General features: G+C 37.3%; 1 protein-coding gene and 1 long non-coding RNA gene across 3 annotated transcripts in view; both read right to left on the reverse strand.

The window, feature by feature from the left end:
- LOC110095562 (2-alkenal reductase (NADP(+)-dependent)) overlaps window positions 1-16972 on the reverse strand; it is a 28646-nt gene extending 11674 nt beyond the window's left edge. The window contains exon 1 of the mRNA XM_020821158.2: window positions 16591-16972. Within this exon, the coding sequence (XP_020676817.1) occupies window positions 16591-16821 (231 nt within the window). The 5' untranslated portion in view covers window positions 16822-16972. The remainder of the gene's footprint in view (window positions 1-16590) is intronic.
- Window positions 1593-4774, reverse strand: LOC110095563. Of its 2 annotated transcripts, none has more exons than XR_003702106.1 (2): window positions 2101-4774; window positions 1593-2002 (listed from the first exon to the last, which is right to left on the reverse strand). It is a non-coding gene; the product is annotated as an uncharacterized LOC110095563 (long non-coding RNA). The 2 variants fall into 2 exon arrangements; XR_003702105.1 differs by having other exon boundaries at window positions 1593-2017.
- Window positions 16973-21370: the final 4398 nt, after the last annotated feature.

The following is a 21370-nucleotide window of genomic DNA, read 5'->3' on the forward strand; positions in this document are numbered from 1 at the left end:
TAATGGCTTCATCGTAATAAACTTGTAACTTTTCAACTCAACTACCTTCTCAGAGCCTCAGCCTACGAGTGAACCATTGTGAGATCACCCTGAAGATGAACAATCTCTTCTTGATAAATTAAATAATTTTTCCCAGTTCTATAACATCGGAGGACTCAACAAACATATGTAACTTTAGAGTTTGCAGCTGTCAAGGTTACAGTGAAAAGATGTGTATTCCTCCAAATAAAAGAGGAGTTTGAGATATCGTCTTTCACAATGTATTGAAACTTTGAAAGTCGGAAAAGAAGAGTTTTATGACTACATATTTCAACAAGTCAAGCCAGAGCGGCACAAGTCTTTCAACAGCCGCAAGCTTAAGATTCGAATGAGCATAAGTGGTCGGACTCAACAAACCTAGATGTGGCCAAATCTCAAGTAACTCTATCTACTTAACAAGCCATAAGAAAAGCCGTAGTAGAGGAACCCCCATTTGGTCAACCCTTTAGTAGAGACTGTAAGAAGCACAAAAACTTCTCTGACTCGACGAGTGCAAGTAGTTGTAGTCCACTAAATTATCCTAAGTCACTGGAGAGTCAAAGTTATAGTGGGAAGTACGAGTCTCGATCAACAACTACCAAATGCATGTAAGCTCTAAGATTTCAAAACACGAAGAATGACTTCCAATCCGCAAACTTGGGGAGCGCATTTCTCCATAGCTCAAGACTAAAGCTTGAATGGATGTATGAGGTTGGACTCAACAAGCTCAGATGTGTCCAAGTCGCTAACAGCTCCATCTATTTAACACGTTATAAAAAAGGCTGCAGTAGAGGAACGCCCTCTTCAATAGTCAGATGACAAGAACTGTTAAATACTAGCTCACCCAATCTGATAAGTTTAAATAACACAAATTAAAATCTTCTCGACGGTTAAACATCAAGATATTATATATATTTGGTATTACTCATCAAATCAAAAATCCTCCAAATCCTTCAAAAAATCCATAAAGCACAAAATGAGAATCGAAGGAATCCTTCTTAAACAAGTCCACCAACGCACAAAGCAAAGAACTGAAGAAATTATCTCAAAATTCACATAAAGGCTAAGACTGAATTAAGTGGACTTTTATCATCAAGAAGTCTATTAGGCATAAAGCTCTTAACTGATGAGCTCTCGCCACTGACCTGATGTAAACCCAAAAGGGTTTAGGTCACCGACATCTACTCTTTCTTCAAGCCCGCCAAAAAAGAAGGTACGCAAATCCCCTGACAAATCGGCAATAACAAATCTGATAATCCTTCACCAATGTTTGTCGCACAAAGCATATGACAAAAGAAGTTGAAATATCAAAAACTCAAACTAAGAAATGTAGAGAGTGCAACTGTTGATTCTAATATATGGCTAAAGCAACAACGCTCATAACTTTCTTAAGAAATACGGGATATTTTAAATATTTATTTTGGTCAACATCGCGCTGCATGCCGAGATCACCAATTAAATATTTAAGATCACCTATAATGCTACCAATACAACTACATAAATCACAAAAGTAGTTAAAGCAGAACTCGTTAACAACTGAATTTATAAAATTGATTTATTTTGTTAATTCAGCATTTATATATAAGTTTTCAATTTATATTTTTTTACAAGTTTACATTAGCCAAAAAAGATGATAAGTACATTGTCCTTCACAAGGGACTAAAATGTATCTCTTAAATTTATGCTTGAAGAGGAAATCGACAGCTCCGCTATGCTCTTTCCAAAGGCTAGGCATCCTATGCTTATGTAACATAAACATCAGTAGAAAGGACAAAGATTATGCAAATATATGTAAAGCTACAAAAAGAAAGGTGTAACTAAACAGAGGTCTCCTGCAATAGCTGGTTGAATAGGTGTCCCACTCCTAAAACCTGTGTAGAATAATAAGGGTATTAGTGAATAGCTAAAGAAAGAAATGAACTGTATAAACTAATAAAAGTGTACCTGAGCTACATCCTCCCGTGGTAGCTAACTAGCTGATATACTGTTTTTGTGAGAACTTGCGCAAATTAGTGAGGCATCATCAATATATATAAAATTGACAGTGTAAAAATAAAGTGAAAGCTAATAAAGAGAGCGTACCTGAGCTGAAATCTCCTATAATGACTAGTTAGCTAATATCATGCTCATCTTGAAGCTGCACAATACACGAAGGATCACTAGTACAAGTATAAAATTAGTTAAAAAAGAAAGGGAAGAGTGCACTTGAGCCAAAAACAACTGTAAAAAACATGAGGTAGTGAAATCCCACAAGCTATTGAATCTGTAAATCTAATACCATTACTATAGAATCTAGTATCCGAACTTTACATATTCACTAGCTTGCAGGATTTCACTGCCTTAATTTTTTTGTAGTTGTTCTTGGCCCAGGTACACTCTCTTCTCTTTCTTTTTCAGTTGATTTTATACTTATACTAATAATATTTCATATCTTATGCAGGTTCCAAGTGAGCAGGATGTCAACAAGCTAGCTACTGCAAGAGATCTCAACTCAGATACACTCTTTTCAATAACTTTTACTTTACGTTTACACTGCCTATTTTATATATATTGATGATACCTCACTAATTTATGTAAGTGCCCACAGGAATAGGATATTAACCAGTTAGCTGCTACATGAAGCTTCAGCTCAGGTACATCTTTGTTAGTTTTTGCAGTTCCTTTCTTTTTTTAATTGTTCACTGATATCCTTATTATTCTACATAGGTTTCAGAAGGAGCGGGACACTTAGTCAGCCAGCAATTTTAGGAGACCTCCATTCAACCACACATTTCTTTTTATAGTTTTATATATATTTGTATAATCTTTCGCCTTTTTCTTGGCATATCTGTTGCTTAGTGCAGGTCCCATAAACACAGGATGTCCAGTCTTTGGTAGGAGTATAGCGGAGTTGTCAACTTCCTATTCAGGAATAGATTTAGAAGACAGATTTTAATCTTTTGCGAAGGACAATTTACTTTTTCCCCTTTTTGTTAATGTAAGCTTGTAAAAAAGATGTAAATTAGAAACTTATATATAAATTATGAACAAATAAAAAGTAATTTTATGAATTCAGTTGTTGACGAGTTCTACTTTACTATTTCTTTTTTTTGTGGTTATGTTAATAGCCTGCATGCGATTTTAAATATTTATTTAGGGATTGTGGCATGCAAGATAATGTTGACCCAAATAAATATTTAAAATGCCCCCTATTTTTTAGAACAATTATTAGCCTTGTTTCTTTAGACATCTATTAGAGTCAACAGTTTTACACTCTAAATAACTTAGCTTGAGTTCTTGAGATTTTAACTTCTTTTGTCATATACTTTGTATGACAGATATTGGTAAAAGATTATCTGATTTGTCATTACTGACTTATTACTGGATTTGTGTACCTTTTGCCCTATGTTCCTTGCTTTGGCAAGCTTGATGAAGGAGTAGATGTCGATGACCTTTGTGTTTAGGTCATCAGATCAGTGTCGAGAGATCATCGGTTAAGAACTTTGTGCGTAACAGACTTGTTAATGACAAAAGTCCTCTTAATTCAGCCTTAGGCTTTATGTGAACTTTGGGATAATTTCTTCAATTCTATGTTTTGTGATTTGATGAACTTGTTGAAGGATTCCTTCGATCTCGCTTTGTGCTTTACGAATTTTTTGAATGATTTACAGGTTTTGAGATTGATTAGTAGTACCAAATGTAGATAATATCTTGATCATTAATCAATCGAGAAGATTTTAATCTGGGTTACTTGAACTTGTCAGATTGGGCAAGCAAGGATTTAACAACTCTTGTCATCCGACTATTGAAACAATGGTTCCTCTACTGTGGCCATTTTTATAATGTATTAAGTAGATGGAGCTGTCAGTGATTCAATCACATCTGGGCTTATTGAGGCCGACCTCATACGCCCGTTCAGGCTTTAGACAAACTTGAGTTGTGGGAAATGCGCTCCCTAAGCTAGATTTTGCTAAAGTTTGCGAATTTGAAGTAATCTTATGTGGTTCGAGATCTTAAAGCTTACATGCATTCGGTAGCTATTGATCGAGACTCATACTTCCTACTATAACTTTGACTATCCAGTGACTTAGGAAAATTTAATGGACTACGGCTACTTGAACTTATCGAGTCAGATAAGTTGGTGTACTTCATACAGTCCCTACTGAAGGGTTGACAAAATGGGGGTTCCTCTACTACGGCTTTTCTTATGGCTTGTTGAGTAAATGGAGCTGCCAGTGACTCGGCCAGATCTGGGCTTGTTGAGTCTGACCTCTTAATCTCATTCGAACCTTAAGCTTGAGGCTGTTGAAAGACTTGTGCCGCTCTGACTTGACTTGATGGAATATGTAGTTATAAAAGTCTTCTTTTTCGACTTTCAAAGTCACAACATGTTGTAGAAGGCGATATCTCAAACTACTTAGGGGACAATCTGCGTATATTTTGGAAAGGGCAGTTGTCTTATTTTTTTATTTGGAGGATTATACATCTTTCCACTGTAACATTGGCTCTCTAGTTACTTAGCAAAATTTTTCAGACTACAACCAATTTACTTATCAAGTCAACTAAGCCTTTATGTTTCTAACAGTTCCTACTAAAAGTTTAACGAAATGGAGGTACCTCTACTGCGGCCTTTCTTATGGCTTATTGAGTAAACGGAGACGCCAGCGAACTCGGCCATAACTGGACTTGTTGAGTGCAACCTCTAGCTCATTCGAACTTTAAGCTTCAGCTACCGAAAGACTTGTAACACTCTAACTCAACTTGCTGGAACATGTAGTCACAAATTCTTTTTTTCCTTACCTTTGAAGTTTTGGCATATGAAAAAGGTGGTGTCCCAAACTTTTTTAAAAGTCACCTAATATACTTTGAAAGAGAAGTCGTCATATTCCTTTATTTGAGGAAATATTTGTATTCTACAATTTTAAATATTTATTTGGGGATCTCAGCACGAAGCATGATGTTAACCCAAATAATATGTTTGATGTTTTTATTCAGGGATCTCAATATAAAATATAATTTCATCCCTAAATAACATATTCAATGATTTATTTTTTTACTATTTTATATAGGGATCTCGACATGTAACACAATGTCGACCAAAATAATATATTTGATGGTGCTTAAATATTTATTTGGAGATCTAGGCGTGAAACACGATGTCGACCAAAATAAATATTTAAAAATATCTTGCCTTGTAAGAAGATTTTAGATAGGTTAAAATTGGCGTTTTGAAATTTTAAATATTTATTGGGGATCTCGGCATGTAACTCGATGTTGACCCAATTAAATCTGTAAAATGCTTCATCTTGTAGAAATATTTTGAGATTTTAAATATTTAGTTAAGGATTTCGGCACGCAGTGCGATGTCAAATTGAATAAATATTTAAAATGCCCATAGTCTTATGGGAGATTTTGATAAAAAATTTTTAAATACATTCTTATAACACAAGAAGTTTAAATATAAAATATGTATGTTAATAAGTATGTATGAAATACATAGTATATTAAATATAATATTTTCTCAGACAATTTTTTGTGTTACTTCTTTAAGCATCGACCATTCATCGCCAACATGGGCCTCTGACCGTGAAATTTTAAGAAGTCTAATTTCGTCGAGCCAATAAAACTCCTTCATTCTCAATCGAGCATTTTTCTCTTGTATTACATCATGCTGAATAGCTACCCATAGAGACAGTAGCTCGATCTCTAGTAGTAACACTTCTTCAACCCTAAAAATCAATTTGTAAGGAGTGGCTTTGATCGGCATCTTGTAGGTGGTATGATACGCCCACACCGCTTTTGTCATCTTAGTGTGTCACACTCTTTTTTTTTGTGAGAATCTTATTCAACAATTTCACTAGTGTCTTATTGAAGGCCTCCATCAAGTCATTGGCTATTGAATTATATATTGATATATATCGATAATTGATTTGTGTCGACCGATGAATTTATAGATTTTGGCGTTTTTGAATGTTGTCATTATCCTAGATCACGCGACGCAGTACATCAAATCTGTAAATAATGTTGTGGTTGAAGAAGTTGATCACGTGTTCATATGTGATCGTTTTAAATGAAACTGCTTCTACCCACTTAGCAAAATAGTTGGTCGCTACCAATATGAAGCAGTGCACGGCTGATGACGGTGGATCTATCAGCTCGATTATATCCTTAATGACAGTGGATTTTATGGCTGATGTATAACATCACCGTGAATATGATACTCGTGACACCTCTTAACGTGGCCAATACAATCATTTGCCACTGTTGGCCAATAGTAACACATCCTCTTGATTTTAACGGACATCTTAGACATGACTAGTGTGCGCCACAAAATCCTTCGTGGATTCCTACTACCACTATATCAGCTCCCTTGGCCACTAGGCATCCTAGTCATATTTGATTAAAAGCTCATCGATACAGCGTCTCATTGACAAACGCGCATCACAATGCTCTCTTCTGAATTTTCACGTCTAGAGATTTGTCTATTGGGAGTTTAATTTCTTTGAAATAATTGATGAATAGCTATCTCCAATCATCTTCTTCTCCGATGTCTTGATAATGCCACTACGATTCTGATGCAACGCTAGCTTTGCGTCTCTTTTTGGCTACTTGATGTTCATATGACTGATTATCAACAATGATTTGTTGGGGAGATTGAGGATAAAAAAAATTGTATCCTGCTGACTTGAATCTGATATTCCATATGCTTATGAGAATTGCAAGATTGCTAGTTATAAGATCGGACGAGTGTAAACTCCAATCAGTATAGGCCCCTTGTCGTCTGCATTTTCTATCTCCTTAGCTAATTTAGCCATGCAATATGCTTTATCGTTCTGGTCCTGAGGGCTTTTCGACGATAATGGGCCAACTCGAGTTTGCAAATCTTGTAGATGCCAGAACTTGATTTATCACAAGCTGAGAGTCGCCAAACATTTAGAGGTTGGGCAAGTTTAATCGACGAATTTCCGTCTAAATACATCTTCCATACTTGTAATTTCTCATTTTTCTCAACATACATGTAGGGGTGTCAATTCGGGTCAACGAGGGGTTCAGGTCGAACCCGACCTTAAACGTGTCGACACTAACCCAACCCGGTTTTACAAACAGGTCATGATTGTCAACCCGGACCCGACCCGTGCGGGTTATCGTGTTGACCCAAACTGACCCGTAAGGGAAGGCGACATTTCGCGACAGCTACATCTCGCGGGCGTGACGATAGTGGCAGCGACATCTCACAAGTGTGACGATAGCGGCAGCGGGAGTTGGTGGTCATCCAGCGGCGGTCTTCTTCGATCCGTGACAACTCGCGAGCGTCCAGGCAAGACAGCGCTAGGCTGGCAATGGCCGGCAAGCTGGGGGCAGCAGCAGCGACAGCTCGAGCGGGCTACGATGAGCATGATGTGACCCTGAGTGATGCGACTGTAACGCGACCCGCAACCCGCGACCGAATGACCGATTGACGGATAACACGACCATGAGCGTTACTTCCGGGTCAATTCGAGTCGACCCGCGGATTAGCGGGTCAACCTGAACCCGACTCATTTTTTAAAACTGATCGGAAATCCGAACCCAGACCCGACCTGTTTCACAAATGGGTTGACCCAAACCCGAATTTTCCTAAGTGCGATCCGGGTCGGGTCCGAGTCGTGTCAATTTTTGAAACCCCTACCTACATGATTTGTTCATCAGACAAATCATTATTGAGTAGAGATTCTACAGAGATTGTATGCACGACAAGAAAAACAGCTAAAGCTTGCCCATTCACCGCCTTTTGTGGTATATATGTGATATCAAACTATAGTAATATGACTGCCCACCTAGTTATGCGACCTATCAATGTTAGTCTTGTCATCAAAAACTTCAACAAATCGATCTTTGATATTAGCAAAATTTTATAAGACAACATATAGTGGCAGAGTTTCTAGACTGCAAAAATTAATGTCAGATAATGCTTCTCAAATGGAGAATACCATACTTCTGCTCCAATCAGCCTTCAACTGACGTAGTATATCACATTCTCTTTGCTCTCTTCATTGTGCTAAACTAATAATACTCCAAGGGACTCTTCCAGTGCGACAGCGCACAGGATAAGAGGCTTCCCCAAAATTGGCGATGCTAGAATGAGAGGATTTAATAAGTATCTTTTGATACTATCAAAAGCTTTCTGACATTCTGTCTCATTTGAAGTAAGCATTCTTTTTCGTTAACTTTGAAAATGACTAGCACTTACATGATAGATTCGATATAAATCGTCGAATGAAAGCCAGCAGCCCTTACAAGTAGCGATGCTATGGAAGGTTTCTTGGCGGTGGCATCTCCATAATTGTCTTAATCTTGTTGGGGTCGATTTCGATTCCTCGATGACGAATAATGTATCTGAGAAATTTTCCTAAGGAGACCCAAAGGGCACATTTGAGGGGATTCATCTTCAAATCAAAATTTTTGATCCTCTCAAATACGATCCTCATGTCATTTAGATGATCTATATGGTCCATGCTCTTAACGACGAGGTCATTTACATAACACTCGACCTTCTGATAAATCAGCTCATCGAAGATGTGCGTTATCGCCCGCTGGTAGGTGGCACCAACATTTTTCAGGCCAAAGGGCATGACTGTGTAGCATAATATGTCAATGAGCGTTCATGCCATCTTGATTTGATTGTAGTCCGACGATCCGTCCATAAAGACGAATATATCATAATTTGATGGGTTATCCACTAAGAGTTCTGACACTTGGAGCGAAAAATAATCTTTTGGGCACGTCTTATTGAGATCCTGAAAGTTGATGCAAACACGAATTTGCCAATTCTTCTTCTGGCGAGAATAATATTGGTAATCAATCGGCATATTTTTCTTCACGAATAAAGTCTGCATCTATAATCTTATTCGTCTCTGCAATCACTTCTTCCTCAATCTTCAATCTCATTCTCCATGGAGCTTGCTTGAAGGGCATTGTATTCGGTTTAATAGCTAATTTGTGAACTGCTACATCAAGGGATAAGCCGGGCATCTCAGTATATGTCCAGGCAAAACAATCCCTGAATTTACTGAGCAACTCTTTCATTTCTTCTACTTGCTCTCGGGCAAAAGGGCACTAATGAAGGTTAGGCGAGGATCTTCTTTGTTTACTAGATTAGTCTAAAATATAAAAGGAAAATCTTCCTAATTTCAACACCTTTTTTATATCTACTTTCTCAAAATAAGTTTTTACGTCAGTCTCTTTTCAACTTAAGGACAATAGTCCTCGATGTTTATAACTTCTATTGTTATTTGTATTATCTTTTCTGACACCCTCTGTTTCAATAAATCCAAGTACAGGTGATCTGCCTATAACTTTTGGCTACTACATCACCAGCTCCTGATTCTTTGGCATCATCTTAAGTGGTGATTTGTACCTCCCCAATTAGTACTTTCTTTACATATTTATAAAAATTACTTTGTTTTCCCTCAAATCTCGATACATTAAGTATACTTGTTACAATGGGCTCATATTTTAAGTTCTGAGGGAGGATTTAGATGCATGCCATTCTAGAGTATACTTAAATGTTTTTTTCACCAGTTTGATATATATTTACAATTTATGCATGCTTTTTGTTGTTTTATTTGGTTTCTCATCAACTCCTGCATAGAGATCTGCAACTAAAGCCAAAATCAAACTAACCAAATTAGGCTTGCTGATTTAGTTATGAAACATGGATGCTCTACCCATAATAAATTAGTTTTTAGTGCTACAATATAACAAAACCAACCTTACCGATCATAGCACGCCCTTGTTGCTTTTAAAGTTGGAACAAATTAATGAGAATTGTTGTGCTTTTAAAATTTAGATAACATAGTGTGGTCTTCGAAAAGCCTAATGAAAATGAGAAACCAAAGTTTTATTTAGTTATAGGGATCAAGATTTTCCAGGACAATGATCAAGCTTTCCCATGGGCTAAAATGTCTATGGAAAATTATATTTCAAGTGCGATAGTGATAACACTCATGATTAAGGAATTCAAATGGTCTTCTTAATTCAACAAAAAAGGTCTAGGCACCAAACTAGCAAAAGAATGTTCAGACTTAAAGACTCGACCAAATGAAAGGCAGCAAGGCATAAAATAGCAGAGTGACTCAAGTATTAACAAAATGATTAAAAGCCTAGTGTCCTCTCCCAAGGAGCTCAAGTGACATTAAGTCAACTGAATTTGGCAAGAAGGAGACAGATGAAAGCACGCTAAGTTCTTAATATCCCTAGAAGAGGCGAGTCCAAACAGAGGGTAGAAAGGTCTTCTAACATCTCGAGAAATGATGGAAAGAGTATAGGTTTTATGATCTTATTGCTAGCCTGCGGAATCTCTCCGTTAAGATGTGCCTTATGTATTTACGTTTCTACCTGTATTAAGTCTATTTATTCTGGTTGTAACCTCTCTGCTTTTGAATGAAAATCCTTTTCTCTATCACCCTGTTTCATCTCCGTCTCCACTCAAAGGCCTCTCTCTTGGCCAATCTTTCATGGTATCAAGAGCCAAACATGGGGGACCAAGATTCAGCCACCTCCCTCCCTCCCTCCCTCCCTCTTCTTCTAATCTAGCCAGCACCTCCTCCGAGAACTCCATTCTGGCACCTCTCAAATTACTCATTTCCAATATCAAAAATCTTCTACCGCATCCTCTCACCATCGACAACTATGCAATTTAGCGCATCCAAATATTACAGCATTTCTCCTCCAATGGGTATGTCGGCCATCTCAGGGGCAAAGCTCCTCCACCGTCCGACGAAACATCTCAAGAATACAATCGGTGGCACCACGTCGACAGCAACTTGATCTCCGCTTTGTTCTCCACCATATCGCCTTCAATTCTCCCATATATAATCACCTCCACCACTGCCCAAGAAGTGTGGACGGTTCTTTGACGCCGTCTTCAACCAATGAGTCGTTCTCGAGTAATTCAGCTCAAGAACGAGCTCCACCACATACAAATGAAAGATTTAAGCATGCAACAATATCTTTCTCAAATAAAGAACATCGTCGACAATATCGCTGCATCCGGATCGAAAGTCGATCCAAAAGACATTATTCTTTACATCCTAAATGGGCTTCCGTCAACTTACAACTCGTTCAAAACGGCCATACGAACATCCCCTCTCCCTGCCGATATTGACAACCTATATTTTCTCCTCTACAACGAGGAAAAACATGTAACCCAAGAACTCCTCAAAGATTCCTCTACAGGCTCGGCTGCCACCGCACTTCACGCAACATCCCATAGCCAAAATCGTGGGCGCAACCAGAAATGCAACTTCAAGAACTCGAACTCACCTTCTAGGCCAGCTAACCAAACACTACTCCTGCTGCTACAACCACTTCACGTCCAACTTGCCAAATCTGTAGCAAAATTGACCACATTGCCATAAATTGCTGGCACCGCTGTAATTTCAAATACGCGCACCAACTCTATCCAATGGACCACATGCAATGATCGCTCAACCTACATCGTATCCGACTCAATATTGGATCCTCGACTCCGACGCATCTACTCACCCAACTCCGGACAACTCAAACATTCACAACCCGTCCACTTATCAAGGGCATGACACGGTCTCCATCGCTAACGGATCACATTTACCTATCCAAAACTCCGGCCAAGGCCTGCTTCCATTACCGAATACAAATCGTAAGCTTCGTTTGTGTAATCTTCTTCACACCCCTTCGCTTATTCACAATCTTTTATCCATCTCAAAATTAACTTCATATAACTCTGTCTATATTACTTTTGATGCTAATGGCTTTGAAATTAAAGATATCCAGAACCATCGACCGCTTCTTTGTGGGCATCCTCATAATGGACTATATCACATCAAGACGGCTCCGGACAAACCACTACTGCTCTTCACGTCAGCATCTCCTCCTCTCAACTCTGGCATGCTCGGCTTGGCCACCCACACAGTAGTCTTCTCACTATTCTTGCAAAGAGAATCCCTGAATTTAGAAATGTCTCTTTATCCTTTTTGTGTAAATCTTGTAACGTGGCCAAGAGCCACAAACTTTCTTTTAATACAAGTGTTTCCGTCTCTTACGCGCCGTTTGAGCTCATCCACTCGGATGTCTGGGGACCGGCTCAACAACATTCTTTTGGTGGTTACCGTTACTATGGAGTTTTTATTGATGATTTTACACATTTTTCTTGGACATATTTAATGCACTCCAAACAAGAGACATTCACTAAGTTTAAACTATTTTGCAGTCTAATTCCAACACAGCACTCCACCACCCCCAAAATCTTTCGCTCAGACGGTGGCGGAGAATTCACCAACAACGCCTCTACAAGTCCTTTCTTCAAGAGCACGGAATCCTCCACCAGCTCAGCTGCCCCACACGCCTGAACAAAACGGCGTAACTGAGCGCAAACACAGGCATCTTCTTGATCTCACTCGCATGCTCCTACACGCTTCCAACCTTCCAAATAAATTTTGGGCCGACGCTCTGTCTATTGTTAACTACCTCATAAATAGACTTCCTTCCAAATCCACCTCTCTACAATCTCCCTGTCAAAATCTTCACGGGATATCCCCCACTTATACTCACCTCCGCTCCTTCGGTTGCCTCTGCTATCCTTGGTTACAACCTTATACCTCAAGCAAGTTCTCTCCTCGGTCGTACGATTGTATCATCATCGGTTACTCACCTACCCACAAAGTTTACAAATGTTACAACCTTGACACACACAAGACTCACATTTCCCATCACATTGTGTTGCACGAACACATTTTCCCTTACAATCCTTCACCGCTTACACCCCACTCAACTACTGCTTCCCCCACTCACAACACCTCCCCTCTTCTCCTGATTCCTACTTTCGTCGCATCATATTCAGCACCAAATCCTGGCCCATAATCTGCTACCAATTCAAACAAAGGAAACCATCTCACTTTGCACCAATTGCCTTCTAACTTGCCGTCCACCATAAGCACCGTGTCTCAATCTGTTCCCACACCTCTTCCTTATCCAATTCACCACATGCAGACCAGATCAAAATCTGGTATATCAAAACCCAAAAGCATCTTCATTCTTCTTAGCAATACAGCCTCACCCTCCACTCTGACAACATACAAATAAGCGGCTAAATACAAACACTGGCAGGCAGCCATTACAGCTGAATTCAATGCTTTACAGTAACAAGGGACCTGGTCTCTTATTCCCACCCCTCCAAACAAGCCCATTGCCAATGAAAATGATAATAACCATACAACAATTACAATCACAAAGGGAGCTAAAGGAATCAACCCAAAGAACGAGAATTACATTGCCTTAACAGCTAGATCGAAAATGCCCAAACTATAATCACAATACCCAAAAGAGGTTACAACTTGACTAATGAGAATATGGGGTTTACAACTCTATAAAAACAAGAGAGGGTTTCCTAGTTCACCGGTCAAGAATATTGCTACAACAAGACTTGCAATCAAATCCTAAAAAGATCAAAAAGCGCAATGATTGACCTTATATCCTCAGAATGGGGAACACCACAAGACTCCACCTATATAAATTTTAAGTACGTGTAGTTTAAGTTTATGTCTCATGCAATATAGGATGGCCGGTAAGAGAAAATGGGCTTTAAGATCTTGCCACATTAGCAAGATTTCCCAACATGCACATGAGGGTTATTAGGCAGATGATGACATCGTTTTTAGCTTAGCCCACATGCAAACAAATCTCGGACTTTCTAATGATTATGCATCGGTAAGAATTTACTAGTTAGTCCTACGTCTATATCCTAGGGTACATATCTTACATTGGAATATCATATCCAACTCATGGACCTTGACAACTTAATATGCACTTTTGGGTTATAGACTAGTTAAGTATTCATTTTTTTTCTTTTTTTTTTTTTTTTTTTAAAGTTGGTCAAATTGATGAAAAATTCAAGAGTTGTTCTTTACTTTATTTTGGATAGAAAATTTGCCTTATAGGTTTCTTCGTGTATCTAAAGCATGCAAATCAATATAGGCAATTTATAGGGATAACAATAAATTTCTGTCCATTACAAAAAAAAAAAGTAATAAAAGAGGATGTGCAGTGAGGTGGAAAGAAGATAAAACTAAACATTCCAGAATCTTAACCTGGAATCTTACCTACCAAGGCTTCTATCCTTGCACTGTAAAGAATTAGCCCAAAAATACATCATATAATTTTTATGACAAAAAGGGTATTTTTATAAATATTTTTTAAGATAAGCTTTAAATACAATTCCTATATGGCAATCCATTGGCATGAAAATTTTCAAGGTGTGAAAGAAGAGAATGAGCGTCTGAATGCATGTGTGAATATACGTATGCATGAAGGGCACAACAATAATATAGGTCACACAACCACTCTAATATGCGAGTATGAAATTTTAGTTACACAATTAAGATGGCTAGATTAATAGAAAGTCTTGAGACTCCAGTTAATTGACCCACACTGACTTGAAAGAGTGTAAGGGGAATTCATGATAAGGAGTCTTCTAAGCTTGCCCATAAGCATGATGAACTGATATGAATGTAAGTTTTATTATGCATATGATAATTTCATTCTAAGCGTACTTTGCACACAGGCATGTCTCAGACTTACTAATAATTAAGAATCAATAGGTATTTATTAATTAGTCCTACACCCTAGGAAGCATGAACAATGCTTATATCTTATATCTGGCTCATGGCCTTAAGTAGCTTAATCTACTATTCTAGGTTATAAACTAAACAAATATTCATTTACACCTTTTTTAATATAGAAAGTAGTCCAAGGAGCTGAGGGAATCAAAAGTTAAGTTGACTTGATTTTAGATAAAATTTTTACCTTATGAGCAGATTCGTGTATCCAAACCATTCAGAACATTACAAAAAATTTCAAGGGAAAACAAAACATCTCAATTTATTACTAAGAAAGTAATACGATAGTACACACAATGGGGCTGGAAGGAAGAAAAATACTCACCCACTATGACTTATATTCTGGCATTCTAAGGGCTTGGCCCAAAAGTACATCACACAATTTTTATTACATAAAAGAGGGTCGGCTTCATTGACTCACTGTTACAATGATTTTAATTACAAGCTTTGAATAAAATCCCTAGATGCATATGCATCAATAATAAAAAATACAATGCATGTAGTAGCAAAAACCTACAATGTGTGAAATGCGAGAGTGTGCCTGTGTGAATATTTGTATGCATGAAGGGTAGACTACAATAACAAAAGCTACAAAACCGCTCTAATATGTGAGAATAAAATTTAAGTTTAAGTTTACACAATTATAATGGTAAGATGACTAAAAATTCCTGAGGCTCTAGTTAGTTAACCCAAAATGACTAAGTAAGAGTGTAAGGGGAGTTTTGGGAATAAAGTTCCGAAAATCCCCATTCCTGACACTCTTTCCAAATTTTCGCCAAATGCAAGGCTCAATAATGGTTAAGGATAGGTCAGGAAATACAAAGTCTAAGAAGGTAAGGGAAACCAGGAGTAACAAATATACTTGTCGCAGCAAAGTGCTCCCAGATTTCCCTTGTTTCAAGCTTGAACAACTCATACTTTTTGGCGTTGTTGGGTAGCTCTTAATAGAGGCAACCTATGTCTTCTTCCTTAAAACTAAGAGGAGAGCAAGAGAAGGGTACTGTGAATAAAAGTTGGAGAACCTAAAAAGACTCTTGAAGTTTAGACTCAACAAATGCCAAAAAAACTAAGAGCCAAGGTGAACGAGCCAAAAAAAAACTCAAAGGAGGGATCATCCTACCTCTTAAGACCGCTGCAAAGTGGTCAAGAGGGCACAAGGCATGATCCGCTGCCCAAAAAAATCTTTCCGCTTTTATATTGGTGGCAGCTGTAGGTATATTCTACAATAAATTATGCCAATTTCAGCTATTTTTAGAGCCTCATACTAGAGAAATTATTAGATATGAGCTATATACATGCAACGAGCGGACAAAAAGTGGACTGGAGTGCATAACTAGCTATTACCTAATAATTTCTCCCCATACTACAGCCACCTGAAACAACTGTAAAGGATTGGGTACAGATTCTAAGGAGGGTTGATTATGTCAACACATTTACAATAAAAGCAATTATTACCACTCAAACCAAAGAAATAATACAAATCTCCTCTAATCTGCTGCTTCCACTTCCGCATCACAAAATTCCAAGAAGAATCTAAACAGATTTCGTCCATTTTTGGAGCCTCATACTGAAGAATTGTTAGGCATGGACTACATACATGCCTCGCGAGGACAAACGGTGGAGTAGATAGAGTGGAAAATTAATTATCCACACCTGATAATTTCTCCCTATTTTGAAACCCAGCTGTAACAACTGAAAACTGTTTGGTGCATATTGTAAGAAGAATTGATTATGTCAACATATTTACACGGAAATAAATTATTTCCAATCAAACCAAAGAATACAAAACCCTCTAATCCGCTGCTTCACATCCGCATCACAAAATCCCAATTTAAACCAGCTGAACAAAGGTCAGCAGCCTTCACAAAATAAAATCCAACTAGACAACGAATTCTTGACATAAATAAAATTAAAAAAAGAAAGAAAGAAAGAAAGAATACGAGCATGGAATAGCACTCACAGATCCGGGAGTGAAAGCATCAGTGTAGCTCTTGACGAGGGGCTTCGACATTTTTCCCCGCATGTATGGGTCGCAAGAGAGGTAGAGATTCTTGAGGAGAACGGCATTAGAGCCGGTCGGAACTTTGAGCTCGAGGTCGGAGGAGCCGAGAAGTAGGTCCTCCTCCTTTGGGTACCCTGTCACGTAGTCCTTGAGAGTGATCCGCTTGTTTTTGACCTTCTCTGTAGACATTTTTTCAAAGCCCTAAAATCTGCAGATTGTTTGAGAGAAGTAGAAGAAGACGATCGATACTGAGCTCGCAAAAGAAGTGCGAGGCTGCTTTATCATATTGTCGGAAAAAGCAGCCAAAATCCCCTCAGCGTCAGGTTTGCGTCTTCACGATTATGTCGATTAAGGCGTGATAAACGTGCATTCATATTTTTTTAGGGATAGGAGTCAAAATGTCAAATATAATAAATAATAAAATTATTTAAACATATATTATTGTTATAAAAATGACTTGTATGTTTTTTCAGATTTAATTATAATCTTTTGTTTAGATTTTGTTTTTATTAGTTTTTTTTTTTTTGGAATATTTAGGTCAATTAAGATAAATTCACGCACATATCACATATGTAAGACTCGAACTCAAGACCTATAGGTTGGTGGCCAATACTCGCAATCAACATATAAAGATGAGAACTGGGTGCTTTTTTATTGGTTTCTAAAATAAACTTTTATTATTAATTGTTCATTCTTCCATCGAATCTGAATATCGAGCAAGGGCGGAACTGTTCATGGGTAAGGGGGGACAATTGCACGAACAAAGCACGACGCCAGTCACGACAGGGCTTCGGTGATTCGCGTGGAAGCTCGGTGATTCGTCGTTCGCGCAAGAGAGGAACTGTTCATCTGGCTTCGTGAATCGCAAGGCTTCGTTGTCGGCAGGATCCTCATCCCTTCGTGGCTAGACTGGCTTCGTGAATCGCAAGGGCCTCCGTTCAGGGAGATCTAAGTCAGTTTTGATTGTTCTGTTTGTTATTTTTTGTTTGATTTTTTGTTATTTTGATGGATTTTCATACCGAAATGATGTGTGTTTTGTGGTATTTCATATTTTCATGGATTCATGGTGGCTCTTAAATTTTTTTGTTATATCTATTTTCATACCGAAATGAACAATAAGAAGGAAAGAAAAGGGAAAAAACATCTGATATGCGTTGATCTTCTTTCATTTTTGCAATATGTAGATACTTTTATGCGTTGATCTTCTTTCTTTGAATGTTAAGATTAATGGCTAACAAATTCAAGACTAATTATATTTAATTTTTATGGTAGATGAATCTAAAAAAACATTAGATTAATTTGGAGGAAGTGGATCCAAGAAATTATTACATTTGGCAAGTTTAGGTTCTATTGCTTATGGTTGGTAACAGACCTAATTCCAACTTAATGCACCTTTTGTTAAGAAACAATTGGAACGTCATTTGCATAAGTGTTACTCAACTGATTTTGTCATACACTGTATGGGCAAGGTATGGTTTTCAGGTCAACAACCTTTCATTTTACTTTTACTCACTACCGAAGCAAAGAAATTTATGTATTGAGTGTTAGCCCTCTGCCCCATAGATTTAAGTTAACTGGTTGCACTGTCATCGCCTGAGAAATAGATATGGAGGTTATTTTGATTGAAACATAATATTTATAGATATATTAGAAACTTCGTATTTTATATAATATTTTGATTGACGGTTACTCTTCTTTGGTAATAAATTTTATTTTAGGATTTAGAGAAATGGAGTGTTATTTAAAGAGGAAAGAGCGAATAGAAATTGATTTTAGCAATCTCCCAGCAGATCTAGGACTCCGACTTCCTATTTGAAGTTATGATGTAAATGATAGAGATAAGATTCAGAAATCATATCTATTGAAGGGATCACATCAACCGAGAAGTCATCAATTTCCCCAAACTTTATATGGAAATCTACATCATTATCGTGTTGATTTATTTATACAGTAGTTGACATGCAACTTCAAGAGCTAAATAATCGCTTTTCTGAATCAAGTGCTGAGTTACTTCTGTGTATGTCATGCTTAAATGCAAGTGATTCTTTTCGTGCTTATGATGAGAGGAAATTGATATGTCTAGCAGAGTTATATCCAAGTGATTTTTCTACAAATTGGGTTTTTAATTATACTAAGAAAATTTTGCCCCCCCCCCCTAAGATGAAAGGCTGGTTCCGCCCCTGATATCGAGCACTATCTTCTACGACGATGGATGTCATTTGGTGATCGAGAGCCTAATTTAGATTTTATTTTTATTAGAAAACATGGCATTTGGCCTAATTGAAATAATCATTTATATATATGAAATTATATAAATCCACTTTTTTTCATAATTGGAGAAGATGAGATTACAAAATTTTAAGCATTTGCTTGGTCTCATATGATTGTAAAATGGATTGTGGAAAAAATAATGTAAGGTGATGATGAAAATCAAAAGGTGCTAGTTGGCAGATGACGATCGAGCGATGGTGATCGAGAGGCATCGATTGGGCGATAACATTTGCTAGCAATGATCATTAGCATTGAATGTCTAATACTAGAGTTATTCATATCTCTGGTCTCCTTCCAATTTCAAGTAAGTTACCCTTTATGTAGAGAATGGGACTTAACCAAATGGTATCTAAATCAAAATTAGGTTGCGTTAGGGCTAACTTTGGCCAAGAGCTTTTATGAGGCATTTGGGTAGATTTTGTGGGAGAAATATTGGAGAATTGATATGAAGATTTGAAGAGAAGATTTCAAAAGAGTTATATAATAGGAGATGGGTAGGGTTTATGGAGATTTTGAGAATTTATTACTCACCGGGATAAAAGGTTTGGTCGCGGCCCGGTGCGAACGGGATCTGTCCCGGATCGGGTCGGGTCGTGACAGGAGATGGGTAGGGTTTATGGAGATTTTGAGAATTTATTACTCACCGAAATGGAAAGGCTTGAAGGAATTACCAAGAGAGGGATGAGGAGTAAGGCCAACCAAATGAATGGAGGAGAAAGGAAGAGGTAGTTACACAATGAAACTACCACTCCAAACATATTATAATCGGCAAGACTTAGTTTTTTTTTTTTTTGAAAATATGCATATAGCATTAAACTGAAAAAAAGAAGCTATTACAAAGTAGAAAGAAGCTATTAGGCACTCCCTTCAAAACAAGGCAAAAGGAGGCCTTATTAAAGTGCAATTTAAGCATAATGTAAATATTAGAAAAACATGATATATCATAATGAAAATAAGACCCTCTACTTATCATTTTAAATCAATAGGGGTGGAGGGGATACCAAAGATAAAACAATCAAAATGGTTGATTAGTATCTCAGAGTTCCTAATTAAGTAAAAAATAAGAGATATAAAGATACTTAAATTCCATTATTTTTGTTCCTTTTTTTCAAGTACCAACCTATACTTAAATTAAATCTAGAAAAAACAAGAATGTTAAACAAAATAATAGAAAAAAAAAGTAAGCAAGAGTAATCCGCCAAAAAAATAAAATATGATCTTGACGCCTCCACAAGTTCTGTCCTTTTCAATCTCCTCCACCTTCAACCAATCAACAAACCAATCTTGAACTTCAATTTCACCAATCATTTCATGAGATAAATAATGAAGTGGCTCCAATACTACCACCAAGAATGCCCAATTTCTTACATCTAAGGCTCCCTTTAATAGGACCAAACAAATTCGAATCTTTGTTAAACTTTTTCTTCTAACAAACCAATTTGGAAGGGAGTTTGAAATTTTCTAATCTTCGAAAAAGCTTCTCCACTATTCTACAAAGGAGAAATAGCATTATGTTTCAGATTTTCAAAACCTTGAGAACAGCTGCCCGAACCTCCTTCACCAACAAGATCAATCTCTGCTTCAGTTTAACATCCTTTATCTTTCACATTTTCCTTAAAAGCCAAATTAGAAGCCAAATCAAATTCTCCATCTTCTGAATTTGGAGAATTTCTCACTATACTTTCAACAATCACTTCTCTAAAATAGTTCCAGCATTAACAATATTATCCTTGTTTCCATCCGGTATTGGTAAATCATCAATCTTGTTTCCATGGAGCTTCTCTTGATTATTAGTATTTACATTCAAACCTTTATCCATAACATAGTTTTCAGCATTTTGATCAATATCTCCTTCTTTTAATTGATCTGGAATATCATCAACAAAAACTGTATTTTTGGACAAATCTGACTCAGGATTTTCTGCTTCCAAAACCGAGACTTCAAAATCTGAAACCATCTTGTGATTTTTGGATTTCTTAACTGGCTCCTCATCATCCAATCTAGACAATTCTTCGGCAAAGACATGAGCAACAATTTAAACTTATTTCCTGAAGGGACATCCGCTTATGCCATCATGTTATATGTATTCTTAACTGTGGGCTAAAATTCAGATTTATGATTCTGATTATTCTTCATTCTTCTATACATCTTAAACTTCATATGTATCCAAGGGCCGTAACTCATTTGTGAATCCACAGTATCCATTTTGTCCATCAAACTATTATCAAGACTTGTAACAGGAGCTTTTGAATTAATTCCCTCAACTTTGTTCTGATTCTTGTTTTTCGCATCTTTGAGAACATCTACATAATTTTCAATTTTGTGGCCTATTTTGCCACATTTGAAACAAAAAGAAGATTTTTTTTCATATTCAACTCTTTGAAAAAAATTTCCACATAAACCTTCTGTGACGCCCCAGGCATCTATAGTGAAAGGATTCGTCGACAGTCTTGATCAACCATCACTT

The sequence above is a fragment of the Dendrobium catenatum genome, unplaced genomic scaffold (genome assembly GCF_001605985.2).
Source record: "Dendrobium catenatum unplaced genomic scaffold, ASM160598v2 fragScaff_scaffold_1125, whole genome shotgun sequence".
Classification (NCBI taxonomy): domain Eukaryota; kingdom Viridiplantae; phylum Streptophyta; class Magnoliopsida; order Asparagales; family Orchidaceae; genus Dendrobium; species Dendrobium catenatum.